General features: G+C 40.7%; 2 protein-coding genes across 3 annotated transcripts in view; both read right to left on the bottom strand.

Moving 5' to 3' along the window:
* Positions 1-639: 639 nt before the first annotated feature.
* The window catches only part of LOC140278860 (uncharacterized), a 44,580-nt gene continuing 27,963 nt past the window's right edge, over positions 640-17,256 (bottom strand). Inside the window, exons 2-5 of the mRNA XM_072373956.1 lie at positions 8,554-8,785; positions 6,303-7,589; positions 2,355-2,510; positions 640-2,059 (exon numbers count right to left, since the gene is read on the bottom strand). Of these exons, the coding sequence (XP_072230057.1) occupies positions 657-2,059; positions 2,355-2,510; positions 6,303-7,589; positions 8,554-8,668 (2,961 nt within the window). The 5' untranslated portion in view covers positions 8,669-8,785 and the 3' untranslated portion in view covers positions 640-656. The remainder of the gene's footprint in view (positions 2,060-2,354; positions 2,511-6,302; positions 7,590-8,553; positions 8,786-17,256) is intronic.
* LOC140278502 (uncharacterized) lies at positions 10,561-13,533 on the bottom strand. Of its 2 annotated transcripts, none has more exons than XM_072373526.1 (2): positions 13,235-13,533; positions 10,561-12,927 (listed from the first exon to the last, which is right to left on the bottom strand). In XM_072373526.1, exons 1-2 carry the CDS (start codon positions 13,347-13,349, stop codon positions 11,135-11,137), a joined length of 1,908 nt encoding a protein of 635 aa, XP_072229627.1. In that variant the 5' UTR covers positions 13,350-13,533; the 3' UTR covers positions 10,561-11,134. The 2 variants fall into 2 exon arrangements, with proteins under 2 accessions (XP_072229627.1, XP_072229626.1); XM_072373525.1 differs by having other exon boundaries at positions 10,562-12,939.

Genomic DNA, 17,256 nt, shown 5'->3' with positions numbered 1-17,256 from the left:
CATTATTACAGCATCTTCAGATAACTTTGTTTTAACCAGTATTTGGTTTAAATTTATCAGTTACACGAAATCTAAGTGTTCTTCTGATAGTTGCTCAAAGTTCCTCAAACAAAATAAGAACTTAAGATATCAAATAGTCAAATCTTACTCAAGTCTTTGCAGTTCAAACCGTGTGCATCATATAAAATGTATCTGTGTATGTTGGAGATGACGAAGATGTTGAAGCCTCGTGCAACATGTTGTACAAAGAAAAACCTTAAAGTTATACGTTTTACGGTGTGTTTACACACGTTTATCACCTCACATATCCTGCGTTTCTTCAGAGAGTCGTGTGCATCCTCCAAAATAAAGCTACAATATGTAGGTAACCAGCAGGGTCAGTGTCAGGCCAGATGTGCAGTCCTGGGGTCAGTCTGCAGTTACCTGCATCTTTGATGCTTGTGAGAAATTGGTACACAGATGTTAGCATCTGTACACAGAGAAAAATGTTGGAGAAATGAAGCAGAGACAGTGCCAGTGGTGTGTTTTTTCCATCCTTAGTCATCGTGTGCCCCCTAGTGGAATCCTCCAGTAACAGGCACAAGTATGTGATCAATTACGCCCATGAAGGAGCACTTTGCTTATGTGAATGTGTGATTAAGAAAAGCAGATATATTCTAGCTACATTTTTTCCTTGTGGACTCTCTTGGGTGTCGTTCAGTGAATCTTTTCCTGCAATCATCAAAGTCAAATGATTTCTCTTCTGTGTGGACTTTCATGTGTCTTTTAAGATGTGAATTTGTATTAAACCTTCTTCCACAATCATCACAGACAAAAGGTTTCTCTCCCGTGTGAACTCTCGTGTGACTTGAAAGAGTTCCTCGCTCACTAAACCTTTTGCCACAAACGTCACAGCCGAATGGTTTTTCTCCCGTGTGAACTCTCAAGTGCGTCTTAAGGTGTTCATTGCGATTAAATCTTTTACCACAAACATCACAGCCAAATGGTTTTTCTCCAGTGTGGACTCTGATGTGTGCTTTAAGGTTCGAGTTTGTGTGAAATCTTTTGCCACAATCATCACAGACAAAAGGTTTCTCACCCGTGTGGACTCTCTTGTGACTTGAAAGAGCTCCTTGCTTGCTAAATCTTTTATCACAAAGTTGACAGCCAAATGGCTTCTCCCCTGTGTGGGCTGTCATGTGTCCCTTCAGATTAGCATTTTCTTTGAATCTTTTACCACAAACATCACAGCTGAAAGGTTTCTCCCCTGTGTGGACTTTCATGTGTTTCTTCAGAGTTGAATTTTGTTTAAATCTCTTTCCGCAGTCATCACAGGCAAAAGGTTTCTCCCCTGTGTGGACTCTCGTGTGAGTTGAAAGAGTTCCATGCTCACTAAATCTTTTACCGCAAACATCACAGCCAAACGGCTTCTCCCCTGTGTGGACTCTCATGTGGTTTTTATAACGGGACATATAATTAAATCTTTTTCCACAGTCATTGCAGGCAAATGTTTTTTTTAACGCGTGTTCTCTCATGTGTCTCGTAAGATGCAGTTTGTAAAGAAACCGTTTCCCACAGTCAGAGCAGCTGAGGGATATTTCAGCCTCGTCATGGACTACATCATGATTCACATCTGACTCAGTTACTGTTGTCCGTTTCCAGCTTTTGTCACCAGAATCTGCAGATTTCTGCCAATAATCATCATCACTGACCTCAGTTTCAGAAGAGTCTGAGACCTTTTCGTCATTATTTGACTGTAAACTATTATTGAGATCTAGGTTCCTGTTTGGTCCTCTACAGTCCTCTCCATCAGTTTCTGCTTTCATCTGATTGGTCGAGCTGCTTGTCGAAAGCTCTGTCTCTCTGTTATCTTCCGTTTTGATTTGATGAAGCTGTGAAGACTCAGGGTCTTCATCATCTTCACTCTTCACAGTAGTGAATGAAAGCCTGATGACATCAGCTGCCTCTTCTCCATTAAGTTCCTCCTCTTCTTCTTTTATGTGAAGAGCTTTTAGGTCCTGCTGATCCAGACTGGAGCTCCAGGGAACCTCGTCTTTAATAACCGACAGCTGATCAACATCTGTAAGGACTGTAAGGAATGATCTATCAGGTTAACAAATACACGAATAAGCATCAGACTCATAATCAATTGTGAAGGGATTTGATTTTCCTTTCAAAATGTATTCTAAATAGTTAATAAAAATGTTATCAACACAAAACTTTGTCCGTTATTGGGTGCACCTAATCTGTCAATGAAAAACATACAGGAGCAGGAGGAAGTGGGATTTCTCATGTTCTTCACAGTTTTAAGGCACATAACTTCAAATCATTTCACAGTGTAGAGCAGGTTCATTTTCTCAATGCGAGTCACTTACTGAGATCTTTGCTGTCTTGTGTCTGCTCCAGTTCTGATGTGGATGCTGCAGGTATGGGGGGCACCAGACTGGGTCCTCTGGGGTCATCTGGTTGGAGGCTCCTCCTTCGAGGCATCCCTGCTCCACCTGTGATTCTCCTCTTCACAATCCTGGTTTAAATCTGGAGGTTTTTGTCAAATTTTAGAGTGTATACGCTGTATCTTCAGCTGTTATTGTAGCACAGCTGTCTGAAACTGAAAATACACAAATGTCAACTGTTCAGTCTCAGTTGTTCATTCCAACAAATAAAAACCCAGAGTGAACATTCACATAAATAATCAGCTGCATACAAGACACTGGTTTAATAAACAGTGTTTGTGCTGTAAATGTGGATGTTTCAAATGTAAAATCTTCATCTTTTTGCCTTCATCTATTCAACAATGTTCATGTCAAATATGCTTCATAAAAAAATACAGAAACAAAACAGACGACATGCAGATCAAAGAGCTTCTGACAGCTGAAATGTTACCTTTGTTCAAGACTCTGAATTTCTGTCTTCTGCAGAGACATTCAGGTGTTCATCTCTGTAAAGAATAACCACAGCATGTTCTGTTGGCTTTAAAACAATCTCACACGTTGTTTGATGATGAATTCTGTAAATTATTGAGTTTGTGAGGAGTCCTTGAATGCACTGAGAAGTAATTATCTCTAAACACAGATAAAATCTGCTTTTGGAGCAGAAATATTAACTTCCAACCCTGCTAACAGTCAGAAAAAGGTTTCCTGTGTCGGTAACTCTGCTCATGACCATGTTCTAACTAACGCTATAAAACAATTGGTGGGTTAAATGACCTGTCCAGCAGAAAACAGACAACTTCGGCATGTCTCTGGAAACATTTGTCACTCATCAGTGATTCCCAGCTGGGAAAGGCCACTCCAGCGTGTCTCCTGGTTTTCTTCGTCTTCCGTCGTCTTTTCCAGCTTTGGTTCCGCTTCTTCACGCTCCCTCGCTTCTTCTTCCGCTGCTATGATCCTCCATCTGTCACAGTTTGGCTTTATAAATTCTCACAAAAATAAATGTTTAACCAAAGGGAAGAGACTCGTCTGTAGCGACGATGAAAACTCTGCTGGAAGGTCGGAAAAAGACCACAACAGTTAGCTTGATGCTACTCAGTCCCACCTTTATTTTGTTCCCCCTGCAACACAGCGCAAAAGACACACATATCAACAGATTCATACCAAAAAATGTGTTTGTAAAACATTTTGTCTCAGGATAAATATAACACTAGAAGTGCATGTGTTGGTGTTTTGTGCATGAATTATTAGAATTTTTTTGGGTGGGATAGCAAATGTTCTCCAGTCATCATCATTGACTTTTCAGCCCCTTCAACTCTAGGACAGAGATGTCAAACTCCGGTCATCGAGAGCCGCTGTCCTGCAGGTTTTAGATGTTTTCCTGCTTCAACACACCTGATTCAGATGTAATGGATCTCTTCAAACGATTGTAAAGTTCTGCACAAACCAGCTAATGAGGTATCGATCTGAATCAGGTGTGTTGGAGCGGAGAAACATCTAAAACCTGCAGGACAGCGGCCCTCGAGGACCTTTTCCCATATCCTCAAGTTCTTAAGAAGAGGCACCCCGAAGAGAAATCTCTCCCTTGTTCTGAACTAATTACAAACTGGAGTTATGAAGTGTGCAAACCAGGCTAGATTTACCCAAGATAAAGAATTAAATGACTGGAAATTAGTATATCTCCACTTAAACTTTATGCTGTAGGAACCAGTAAAAAAATGTTTTGACACTGAAGTAATTATAGTCAAATTACTGTTACTAGCATGTGGAAATATAGATCAGATCTCTTACATATCATGTCAATGTTCTAGAAATGATGACCTAAAAAAAAACATTTGATTGCAGTGTTAAAATGTTAAAATGCAGGCATTAAGATTGATTTTAATAACACATATTGTAGTGGATAGTAATTTGGTAGTTCGGTCCTAAAACACACAGAGTAATGTTACATTTAAGCAACAAAAGATTATCTTAATAGATTAAAGGATTTTTTTGCGTTATCAAATATAAACACCCTTTTGAAATCCCAGGTTATAAAGTCAGACTACATTTACCTTGGAATGTACTGGCTGTGTACACCTTTCTCACCACATAAACTGCTGTTTATCACATTTAATGAATGCGTTGTGACCATGTGTGTGCGTGTTTTAAGGTAATGTAACTCTGATATGAGGTGGAAATGAATAAAACAGCCACATGATTTACCATAAAACAAAACAGGAAATTTCACAGAGTTCAGTCAGTGTGACGCCGTTTTATTTTGTTAGAATAAATAAGTGGGTAAAACCTCTCCAACGGGACTTGAAATACAAACAAGACTTCATCAATCGTTGTTATTTCCTGGGACCACCACATCTGTCTCCCTCCTGATCACTGTGTGCTGTAAAGGCTGTAAGAGCTCATCTGTTCATCATAGATATGGCTTATTGGTCCTTTGCCAGGCTCATTTTTATCAGTCAGTCAGGACCCCACAACAGACTGGAGGCTGCAGTCGGACTTGAAAACAGGCTTTTTCTGCTAGAATTTCCTATCGAAGGCCAGGCTTTAGTACTTCTGTTTAGCTTCTCATCAAACCAAAACCAAAACCAAACAAACAACCAAACAAGCCTTTGAAAACATGAAAACTGTCCAGCACTCACCTGTCCTGGGCGTATAGGAGCTGCAGGTGAGGATGAACGTCCTGTGAGTTTTGTCTAAAGGAACTTTAAGTCAGACCAACTTAATCATTCTGCCATTAGCAAAGTTCCCATTGCCTTTTTTGCCCCTCATATTTAGAAGATGTGGGAAAGTAAAGATGAACCTGAGGGAGGATGAGAACAACTTTCTGAAGTGTTTCTGACCTGCAGAGATTAAAAATCACATGACTCATCAGCTGTTTCTGGTGTGAAGCAACAAACATTGAGCTCATATGACTGACGTCCTCCCAAATATTTCCAGAGATGAAAACAGAAAATGTATTCTCTCAATTTTCTTCTCATTTTAGATTTTTTTTTTCTGGTTTGGACAACTATTCTTACCGAAAAAGACAATTTGTTGGGCTCTTTTGTCCAGTTTTGTTAGGTTCCTGAACTCTTTATGTAGGTGATGATACCTTGTCCGGAGCACCTTGCTTTTAAGGTAATGTTCAGCTTTGTGTGATCTTCATGTCTACTCTCCGTTTCCTTCTGATGTCCTTAAAAGAGATTCTGCAGGAACAAGAGTTGCTTGGTTCCAAGGTGGAAATTAGTTTGCTCAGTCAGACATTACTATGGAACCGTTTTTACTTACATTTGCATGATTATGGAATTGAGAAATCTGTTTTTATGCTTACCAATAGGAATCTAACTTCTCTTAGAGGAGGGGGATGACCTCTGCTCCCTGAGGTTTAATATAGCAGAAACTGATCTTAGACGATTAGTGCCTCCAACCACATTTGAATCCACTGTGTTTCTACTTAAGAAATCTCCCTTTTCTCTGGAGGCTGCATCTTCCTCTGGGAAATTGGAGATCTTGTTGACAATCACACACTTCTACTAAGTGAAAAGGAAAGACAGTGAGGGGTTAATTTAGGATGAGTTTATATTGTGTTTATTAAAGAATACAACGTAAAGTCTTTTAGATGACTTTACAAGTTCAAAGGATAAAGGGGATACAGCATAGAAAAATAACCAGAAGGACTCTTTTTTTAATCTATTTAATATTATTTAAATGTCGCTAACTGTGAATGGTTGTTGGACTGGTGAGGGTGAACCTCGCCTCTTGCCCAATGGCAGCTGGGATAGGTTCCAGCCCCATTCAACCTTGAACTGGATTAAGCAGGTCTAGAAAACGCGTGGATGACTGAATTTAAATGTCGCTTCACAGCCAAATGGTTTCCCCCGTGTAGACTCATGTGTCTTAATATTTGGGTTCAACTGCTTCCGCACTCATCAAGAGCAAAACGTTTCTCTCCAGTGTGGACTTTCATATGTCTTGAAAGATTTCCTCTTTCACTAAATCTTTTACCACAATCACAAACAAATGGTTTCTCCCCCGTGTGGATTCTCACATGCTTCAAGAGAGTACCTCGCTCGCTAAATCTTTTACCACATACGTGACAGACAAATGGTTTCTCTCCTGTGTGGATCCTCACGTGTCTCTTAAGAGTTGCATTTTGTGCAAATCTTTTACCACAATCATCACAACAAAATGGTTTCTCTCCAGTGTGGATTCTTATGTGTGTCGGAAGAGTTGCATTTTGTGCAAATCTTTTACCACAATCATCACAACAAAATGGCTTCTCTCTTGTGTGGATTCTTATGTGTCTTTTAAGAGCTGCATTTTGATTAAATCCTTTACCACAATCACCACAACAAAATGGCTTCTCTCTTGTATGGACTTTTATGTGTTTCTTAAGATCTGCATTTTGTGCAAATAGTTTACCACAAATATCACAGCCAAGAGGTTTCTCTCTTGTGTGGATTCTTATGTGTCTCTTAAGATGTCCATTTTGTTTAAATCTTTTACCACATACATCACAGCTGAATGGTTTCTCTCCTGTGTGAACTGTAATGTGACTGAGTAAATGTGACTTGTAACGAAACATTTTTCCACAATCTCCGCAGGCAAACTGATTATCTAATGTGTGGATGATAGTGTGTCTCTTAAGATTCTGTTGATAGAGAAACTGTTTCCCACAGTCAGAGCAGATGAAGGATTTTTTGGCAGCCTTACAACCTCCATCATGATTTACACTTGCTTCAGGTGCCATTGTCGGTTTCCAATCTTTGAAACTGTCCCCAGTTTCAGTTCCTTCTGAACATTTCTGCCAATAATCATCATCACTGAGTTCAGTCTCAGATGAGTCTGAAGCCTTGAAATAAGCATTTGGTTGCATACAACTGTTTGGATCTGGGTTCCTGGATGGTTCTGGTCCAGCTGAGCTGCTGGTTGGAGGCACTGTCTCTCTGTTGTCTTCAGTTTGGATTTGATGAAGCTGTGAAGGTTGAGAAACCTCAGCTTCATCTTCACTTTTTACAGGAACAACAGTGGACGAAAACCTGCTGATATCAGTTTGTTTCCGTCTGTGAATCTGCTCTCCCTCCAGACAGGTCCCCTCTTCCTCCTTTATGTGGAGGGGTTCTGGATCCTGCTGGTCCAGACTGGAGCTCCAGGGAACCTCTTCTTTAATCACCAACAGCTGCTGAACATCTGCAGCTAACACTGAAACACACGTATACATTGAGGACAACAGTCAAAAGTTGGTGGCTGATTTCCACAAAGCAAAGAAGAAAAAATAACATTCAAACAACTCAAATTATTTATAATTTATGAAGGCATGTGACTGTGAAGTGTAGCAACTACACATTTGACTCCAGTGTTTGGGATCATTGTCCTGTTGATGAGCCAGTTTCAGCCCAGCTTTAGCTGTGGGACAGATGGCCTCACATTTGACTCTAGAATACTTTGGTATCCAGAGGAGTTCATGGTGGACTCAATGACTGCAAGGTGCCCAGGTCCTGTGGCTGCAGAACCAGCCCAGATCATCAGCCCTCCTCCACCGTGCTTGACAGCTGGTATGAGGTGTTTGTGCTGATATGCTGTGTTTGGTTTCCTCCAAACGTGCTGCTGTGCATTAGGACCAAACATCTCCACTTTGCTCTGGTCTGTCCAAAGGACATTGTTCCAGAAGTCTTGAGCTTTGTTCAGATGCAGCTTTGCAAACCTAAGCTGTGCTGCCATGTTCTTTTTAGAGAGAAGTGGCTTTCTCCTGCAGCCCTTCCAAAGAAGCCATCCTTGTTCAGTCTTTTTCTAACTGTGCTGTCATGACCTTTAACCTTTAACATGCTAACTGAGGCCTGTAGAGTCTGAGATGTAGCTCTTGGGTCTTTCACTGTTTCTTTGAGCATCAGGTTAACAAATACACGAATAAGCAACACTCATAATCAATTAATTGAAAATGGATTTGATTTTCCTTTCAAAATGTATTCTAAATAGTTGATAAAATTTCAACACAAAGCTTTCATAGTTTCTCTGTTATTGGGTGCACTTAATCTGTCAATGAAAAACATACGGGAGCAGGAGGAAGTTTTCCCATAATCTTCAGTTTTAAGGTACATGACTTTAATTTATTTCACACTATTTCACAGTGCAGAGCAGGTTCATTTCCTCAAAGTGAGTCACTTACTGAGATCTTTGCTGTCTTGTGTCTGCTCCAGTTCTGATGTGGATGCTGCAGGTAGGGGGGGCACCAGACTGAGTCCTCTGGGCTCATCTGGTTGGAGGCTCCTCCTTCGAGGCATCCCTGCTCCACCGGTGATTCTCCTCTTCACAATCCTGGTTTGTAACTCTGATGTTTTTCACATTTCAGGGTGTATACGCTGAATCTTCTGCTGTGTTTCTAGAGCCACAGTCTGAAACTGAAAATACACAGAAGTCAACCAGTCAGTTATTTATTAAAACTGACAACCTTGAGTGAACATTTAAAGTGGACATTAAAACCATTAAAAATATGTAAATTATCAGCATAAAAGATACAGAAGACACGAAAAGCAAAGACATTCTGACAGTTGAAATGTTTGTTGGAATTTTAGTGATATTTAAAATGTTCATCTCTGTAAAAAAATTCAAGAACAAGGAAACAAAGAGATCAGCTGACAAGCAGAAAATACTGAAAAAAATAGGTTTTTCAATCAATATATCAATTCTTTAAGCTTTGCAAGTGAGGACAATGTTTTCACTGGTTAGCAGCAACCACAGCCAGCTGAATTTCATCCTTTCGAGGTGGAAACAGATAAAGTGATTTCTCAAGCCAAAGTACTTCCACCTCCTAATGCAGAAGGAGTCGGTTGGACTTCAGCTTCACTTCAGCGTGTCCAAGTTCCTCCTTTTGTCCACAGTTCCTTATAAATGAACATTTATTAAGTGATTCTTGAAAAGTCTAAACCACCCTAAAGGACTGAACAACACACACCCTGATCTGAAGACCGACTGTCATCAACACACCTGGAAGATCTGCGGGATGAAAAGTGTCTGTAACTCTGTGGATGGAAATCACACCAAACTAAGATCATTGAACTCTCAACGTTTGATTCATAGTGTTGTGCAGAATCTACACTGCAGTCCATAGAAGTGACCCACACTGATGTGAACAGTTACATTTCTGTGTTTGCGTTGTTCTACAATCAAAGCACAAAAACAAAGGTCTGCTGCAGGTTTCTGTCTGTAAAACAGCGGTTTCTAAGCAGAACTCTGGTTCTAGGAGAGTCTAGGAGTGGAACACAGTGGAGACAAAACCATTTAAATACAGTTGATTTTACTGGAAAGAAAGAAAACAAGGAAGGCATCAGAGGAGACTGTGTATGAACTGATTGAAACCATCTCAGTCTGGATGTGGACTGTAAACATCTCTCAGCAGCTAATCATGCTTTGTGCTAACAGCCCCGGATCTTTTGTGACTAAAAAACTAACAGAAATTCTACTTTTAAAGGTTTTCTGTATCAGAAATTATGCTCATCACCATGTTCTAACTAACGCTATCAAACAGCTAGTTACACTTCCATCGGTGGGTTAAATTACCTGTCCAGCAGAAAACAGAACTTCGGCGTCACTCTGAAAAATCTTTCGCTCATCAGTGTTTCTTCTTACTTTCTGCCGTCGTTTTTCCAGCTTTGGTTCAGTTTCTTCACGATTCCTCGCCGCTTCTTCTTCAGCTGCTATGATCCTCCATCTGTCACAGTTTGGCTTTAAAACTTCTCAGAACACTAAATGTTTAACCAGAAGAAGAAACTGTTGAGTATAGACAGTGAAAACTCTGCTGGAGGCTGGGAACAAGACCGCAACAGTTAGCTTGATTCTCCTCAGTCCCACCTTTATTTTATTCCCCCCTGAGCAACATACCAAATGGTTCCTATATATTACAGTACTACACACTTATTTCCGGGTAACAGATTTCCTCTGGCACACATGACAAAACAATCGGTACATTTAACACAAAAAGAACACTTAAAGTTCAATTTAATTTTTAAAATGAATTGCTTGTTTTTTTTAATGAATTTTTTTTTATAATCTAATAATAGATTAGCTGCTAAGTTATAAGTTATAACAAATTGAATTTGAAGACAAAATGGTGAAATAACTTAACTGAATCTTATTTGAATTCTTATTTAAGTTTTATTTATCTTTCATCAACTGAATCGGCCCAAATATAATTTTTACGTCAATTAACATTAATTGATGGCATAATTATTTCTGTGCGATTCATTCGCTGAAAAATCAATAAAACGTGTAACACCTAAATGGGTACAGACTTCTCTTAGGGCTCGTGAATATCGATGTTTGACCACAGTGACTGTCTCGCTAATAATTGGTCTGAAAATACAGTTTGTATTTCAAAGGTCTCTGTTCTACTGTGAGTAACTTCTCACGTATTTCCTGTGTAGTACTCTTGATCCCGGAGGCGATGATCTTGAGATAACACATGTGAACTGGTGTTAAATCAATAAAACTTAATTAAATACCAGTTTGTATGTATGAAAACTTATTTTCATGTGTTTTGTGGGTACAAATTTGTCATGCATCTGGCCTCAACATAATAAAACAGTCCAAATTCTTCAACAGCACCTTCACCCTCTGATAGCCATAGAGTTAGCTGTGCAGCTATAGACACACCAAAGAGGGAAGTTCTCACCTTTCTCAAAGAAAGAGGGACTACTTCCAACGATACGAGGAAGCTCAATTAACAAGAATGTAAAAGTTAGTGGGATAATTCATTGAACACAACTGGCAGCGTCAGAAACATGTTTTACACTTGACTCGACTACCATCAGCTGCCCCGAATCTTTGTAACTGTCCTCTGTTTTAGGTCCAGATTTCTGCCAATAATCACCATCACTGACTTCTGTCTCAGAAGAGTCTGACGTCTTGTCATCAATATTTGATTGTAAATGATCATGTGGATCTGGGTTGCTGGCTGGTTCTGGGCCTTGATAGTCCTCTTCATCAGTTTCTGTTTTCATCTGTTCAGCTGAGCTGCTGGTTGGAGTCTTGATTTCCTGAAACTGTGAGGGCTGAGGTTTCTCTCCTGTGTGGACTCTCAAATGCGTCTTCAGTTGTTCATTTCGGCTAAATTTTTTCCCACAAACATGACAGCCAAATGGTTTTTCCCCAGTGTGGACTCTCATGTGACATGAAAGAGCTCCTTGTGCACCAAAATTTTTTCCACAAACATCACAGGCAAATGGTTTTTCCCCAGTGTGGACCCTCATGTGTTTCTGAAGATGTGGTTTTTGTTTAAATGTTTTACTACACACCTCACAGACAAATGGTTTCTCTCCAGTGTGCACTCTCATGTGCTTTGAAAGACTTCCTCGGTCACGAAATCTTTTACCACAAACGTCACAGCAGAATCTCTTCTCTTCTGTGTGAATTACTATGTGTTTCTTAAGATTTATGTTTGTTTTAAATTTCTTTCCGCAATCAGTGCAGGAAAAGGGTGTCTCTTCTGTATGGACGCTCATGTGTCTTGAAAGAGTCGTTTGCGTACTAAATGTCTTATCACAAACGGAGCAACAAAACTCTCCTGTGTGGTACTTCATGTGGCTCTTAAGCTCTGCATTTTCTATAAATCTTTTCCCACAAACATCACAGCTAAATGGTTTCTCTCCTAGGTGGATTTTAATGTGTCTCAAAAGATTTCCTTGCGTAGTAAATAGCTTATCACAAAGAGCGCAACAAAACATTCCTTTGTGGAATTTCAAGTGTCTTGAAAAAATTCCTCGCTCACGAAATCTTCTCCCACAAACATCACAGCCAAATGGTTTATCTCCTGTGTGAACTCTCATGTGTTTCTTAAGATTTACGTTTGTTTTAAATTTCTTTCCGCAATCAGTGCAGACAAAGGTTGTCTCTCCTGTGTGGATTCTCGTGTGTTTTAAAAGATTTCCTTTCCTACTAAATACTTTATCACAAACACTGCAACAAAACGCTCCCGTGTTGACGCTTGTACTTGTCTTGTTAACAAACTGTTTACCACAGTCAGAGGAGCTGAAGGATGTTTTGGCAGCGTCAGAAACCTCATCATGTTTTACCCTTGACTCGAGTACCATCATCCGCCCTGAAAGTTTGCAACTGTCCTCTGTTTTAGGTCCAGATTTCTGCCAATAATCATCATCACTGACTTCCGTCTCAGAAGAGTCTGACGTCTTGTCATCAATATTTGATTTTAAATGATCGTGTGGATCTGGGTTTCTGGCTGGTTCTGGTCCTTCACAGTCCTCTTCATCAGTTTCTGTTTTCATCTGTTCAGCTGAGATGCTGCTTGGAGTCTTGATTTTGTCAAACTGTGAGGGCTGAGGTTTCTCCTCATCTTCACTCTTTACAGTAAGAACAGTGAATGAGAGCCTGGTGATATCAGTCTCTCCCGGCCCATGAAGCTGCTCTTCCTGCTGACTGGTCCAGGAGTCCTCCTCTTCCACCTTAATTTGGACGAGTGCTGCATCCTGCTGGTCCACACTGGAGCTCCAGGGAACCTCTTCTTTAATCACCACCACCTTCTGGACATCTGCAGGTAAAACTGAAACACAAATATACATTATATTACAACACAACTTAGTTTAAATGCATTTACCCTGATCCTCAACAACTGGAGTATTATTCAAAATGTTAAAAGCAAAGTTGCTGGTCCATTTCAACAAAACAAGCAAAAAATTAGAAATTAAACATACAAAATTTATACAACTGAGACAACATGAGTAACAAAAGTATTTTTGTAAGAAAATGTAATTCTGACGACCTCTCTGCAGTGAAAACCTTGCACATGCACTGTGATGTTTAGTTGCAGGTTCATTTCCTCAAAGTGAGTCACTTACTGAGATCTTTGCTGTCTTGTGTCTGCTCCAGTTCTGATGTGGATGCTGCAGGTATGGGGGGCACCAAACTGGGTCCTCCGGGGTCATCTGGTTGGAGGCTCCTCCTTCGAGGCATCCCTGCTCCACCTGTGATTCTCCTCTTCCCAATCCTGGTTTATATCTGATGTATCTGGAGGTTTTTCAGATTTTAGGATGTACTTGCTGCATCTTCTGCTGTTTGTAGCACAGCTGTCTCAAACTGTAAATATACAAATGTCCACCATTCAGTCAATTATCCATTAAAACAACTTTCTAAATGAATTTCTTCAGCTGTGATATTCAGATGGTAATCTCTGGAAAGAATAACCATAGTTATACATATGATACGTCACACACATGGAGACACAACAGCAAAAATACATCAATCAGAAACTTTAGGTTTGTTAAACACCATCTGATCATAAACTAAACTAAACGTTTTATTAATGGATTTTTAAAAAACATCTTTTCTGTCTTGATGAGTCTGGAAATTTTACAGGTGACAATGTCAGGATTCTTCAGGCTTAAATGGTTGAAGAGTAGTTCAGAGAACTTGAGGCATCTTGAGGCTCAAACCCTGGGAGAAAGAATGATGCAGCACTTCATAAGCTTATCCACACAAAACCACTGCTGGAGTCAAAGCTAAAGATGGTCCAACAAAATGAGTTTCATTTTATTTTTTGCTCGGATTGTGTAATAATTATGTCACTGTGATGATTCACCTGTTTGTTCCACTAGAAGCATCAGTGCAGGAGTGCTGGAGCCGTTTTCTCTTCATGGGAGTCGATGCTGTGAGACGTCTCTCACAGCTGCAGAAACTAACGGAAACATGAGAAAATAAGTGCTACACGACACAGTTACATACATCTGTTAGACATTCATGTGCAATTTCATCATTCTGTGTAATAAATGTGAACGAAACATTACAGGAACGCATTTCTTCATAAAGGTTATGCTTGTGGGTAAGACTGATTCAAGTAAAAGTCACCACCTGCTCATACGACACAATGCATGGTCCAAGACTTTAAGAGAGCAGTACTGCTTAGAACTGGACTCAATAACAGGGACAGATGAGGACAGACAAAAAGTTACGTTTCTTTTACTTTGCTTTCTCACAGAAGATACAAAATCAATGACAAACATCTGTAAGTTAATCACGCCTCCGCAGGTTATCAATCAGTTAATTGAGAACTGCTGGGAGCGCTGCAGAGGTGCGTTAGGTTTATTCACCTGAATCGCTGCAACACACTCCCGGCCGATGATAGTCTAATTGTATTTACATATTATTAGATGTAGCCCAATTGGAAAAACACGGACAGAAACTTATTAACCTTAATACAGATTTTTGTTTCTTTTGGTTAGTTAATCCTGTGACGCAGTCACAAAACACGTCTCCGACTCACAGCTCATCAGCACTGGTTCCCCCCAGGGCTGTGTTCTTTCTCCTCTGCTCTTCTCCCTGCACACCAACAGCTGCACCTCCAGTCATCAGTCCGTCAAGCTCTAAAGAAAGCGGAGATGGTTGTGAACTTCAGGAAGAACTCAGCATCAGCCACCCCCATCACCCCCTGGAGTCTTTCCGCTTCCTGGGAACTATCATCTCCCAGGACCTAAAGTGGGAGCTGAACATCAGTCAGGCACTTCTCGGCAAGTCTGAAGCCTATTGTATTAACTTCAATATCAGCCATTATTGTAAAGCTCACTAGGCAAGACGAGTTTACTTGTATAGTACATTTCAACAACAAGGCAATGTTGTGTGTTACATAAAATATACAGCAAGTAAAAGCAATAGGCATCACATTAACAATCACAATAATGTACCAACAATTAAGTATATGGGATAGGAGACAGATATACAAACTAAACAAGGCAGATAAAACAGAATAAAAGTTTCAGTGCAGTGTGAGAGGAAGGCTCAGATTTGATTTAATCAAAGGCAGCAGCGAACAGGAAAGTCTTCAGCCCCGATTTAAGGGAACTGTGAGTTGCAGCACGGTTTTCAGGGAGCTTGTTCCAATGTGGAACATAAAAACAAAAAAATCTACTACATGAAAATGGAACAGAACAACTACGTGATGCGTTCATGTACGCAGAGTGGTGAGCAAGGTGCAGATAAACTTCCGGTCGCGTAGGAATCTGTGACAGTGACAGACAGACGTGCACACGCTGCTTCATACGTACGCAGCTTATTGTCACATGTGAAATACAATCTGCACGTAACAACGCATGCATGCACGCATAAATAATAATAATAAGTACACACACACGTTGCGTATCTCTGTGGTTGTTTTGACATCGATATCACCTCATACACACACAGGAATAGGAAACAGGGTCATTAGTAGAAAGCGAGTCGACCAGAGACAGCCGACAGGACATCGAACCAAGCCTGCAAAGCAGCGAAGTAGCAGCAACAGACCGACAGTGAAGCAGCGAAGTAGCAGCAACAGACCGACAGTGAAGCAGCGAAGTAGCAGCAACAGACCGACAGTGAAGCAGCAGACAAAGTAGCAGAAACAGAGCAGCAGTGAAGCAGCGAAGTAGCAGTAACAGACCAGCAGTGAAGAAGCAGACACAAAGTAGCTGTGGGTAAATAGCCGTGATTACTCTGGGCTCTTTTACGTAGCTATAGTGTCCATGAACTCGGGTTCCAAAGAGATAGAAGGGTGAAGGGAGTCGGCGTAACAGGGGGAGACAGCCACCACAAACCATGCGACCAGCAGATTGCTGGAGGGGGAGGCTACAAACAATTAGCAACGGAGGCTCACCATGACTCACCTATGCTCCGGTCGGTGGCAGTACACGGTGGTAGTACACGGTCAATATATCGCGACGAAAGCCCCAGATCTTTAAAGGAGTTATGTTTGAGTTAGATGAAACGCTGAGGAATGTGCACAAACAGCACGCTGTCCTCCGAGGTGAGAGGCGGGCAAAACGAGCCGGAAGCGGAAGGGCTGAAGAGACAGGAAGCGAGAGGTCAGGGGGAGGGCCTACGGAGTCTGGCTGCAGTCACAGCCACTGCAAACCACGATCCACAGAAACCACGCCCACTACAAAATACGCCCCCAGCTGGCTGTAGAGGCCCCATGGCGCCAAAGCTACTTTTCCAGAACGTCGACGACGTCGACGTGACGTCTTCATTGAGCATTCGAAGTTCTGCGTCGAGGGAACACGTTGCTCTGCAATGCCGGTAGGGGGTGTTGCTGAGTCTTTGTGTGGTTTCATTCATGGCTTAAAGATGCAATTACAAATTAATTATCAAAAAAAAAAGAAAGAAAGAAAAACAATCATGTGCCACATTACTTTATAAAGCTCACTCACCATTATCATGAAAACACCACAATCATTGCCATGTGTCTGCTTAAGAACACCCTGTATGACAGACAGTTACAGTCAATGAATAGTAGATCATTCCAAATCAGTTTTATAGTGATATTACAGGCAATACCTCCAAATCCAGAGCAGTCTTCTCCGTCCAGGCTCCCACAGCAGCCTCCTGCAACACCTCTGAGTAACAAAGAACACAGCAATGTAAAACGTATACACTGCTATGATTCTGTTGGGGAGAAAAAACAAACGGCTGGTATGTCACAATATGAACAGTATCCAAATCTGTAATCCACACAAATGGGAACATATCTAAGAACTGAACCATGCAAATAGGTAAATATTTATTATTTCCTAAGTTCGTAAGTTCAACAAGGAGGATTTATTTCTTTATCCCTTTCCTTTTGATTTCACTGACAATTTGTCTATTTTAGTCCATTTCAGCTCGAGAAGCAAATCTTGTCCGACCCTATAACAATCTTTCAGTGCTTGGCAATGCCTCCTGATTGAACTTATGGATTATTTTAGATGGAATATGATGCCTATTACGTCTATGTGCCGTGTTCCCCCAATGCTTCTGTTATCATCCCTTGCTCACTCGTTACTTTGATTTTCATAAAACATGTAACAGACGATACAAAATGTGTTTGAGTTTGAAGAAATTTGTTTTTTTTACA

The sequence above is a fragment of the Leuresthes tenuis genome, unplaced genomic scaffold, assembly GCF_036924035.1.
Source record: "Leuresthes tenuis unplaced genomic scaffold, fLeuTen1.0.hap1 SCAF_20, whole genome shotgun sequence".
Classification (NCBI taxonomy): Eukaryota; Metazoa; Chordata; class Actinopteri; order Atheriniformes; family Atherinopsidae; genus Leuresthes; species Leuresthes tenuis.
The sequence above is the reverse complement of the archived record's forward strand: the minus strand, read 5'-3'. Positions and strand labels throughout refer to the sequence as shown.

Excerpts from the sequence above, each read along its gene's own strand:
- LOC140278502 (XM_072373525.1), bottom strand. The coding sequence starts at position 13,349 with ATGCCTCGAAGGAGGAGCCTCCAACCAGATGACCCCGGAGGACCCAGT. Across the intron at positions 12,940-13,234 it reads ACAAGACAGCAAAGATCTCA|TTTTACCTGCAGATGTCCAG; the intron begins GTAAGTGACTCA and ends TTTGTGTTTCAG.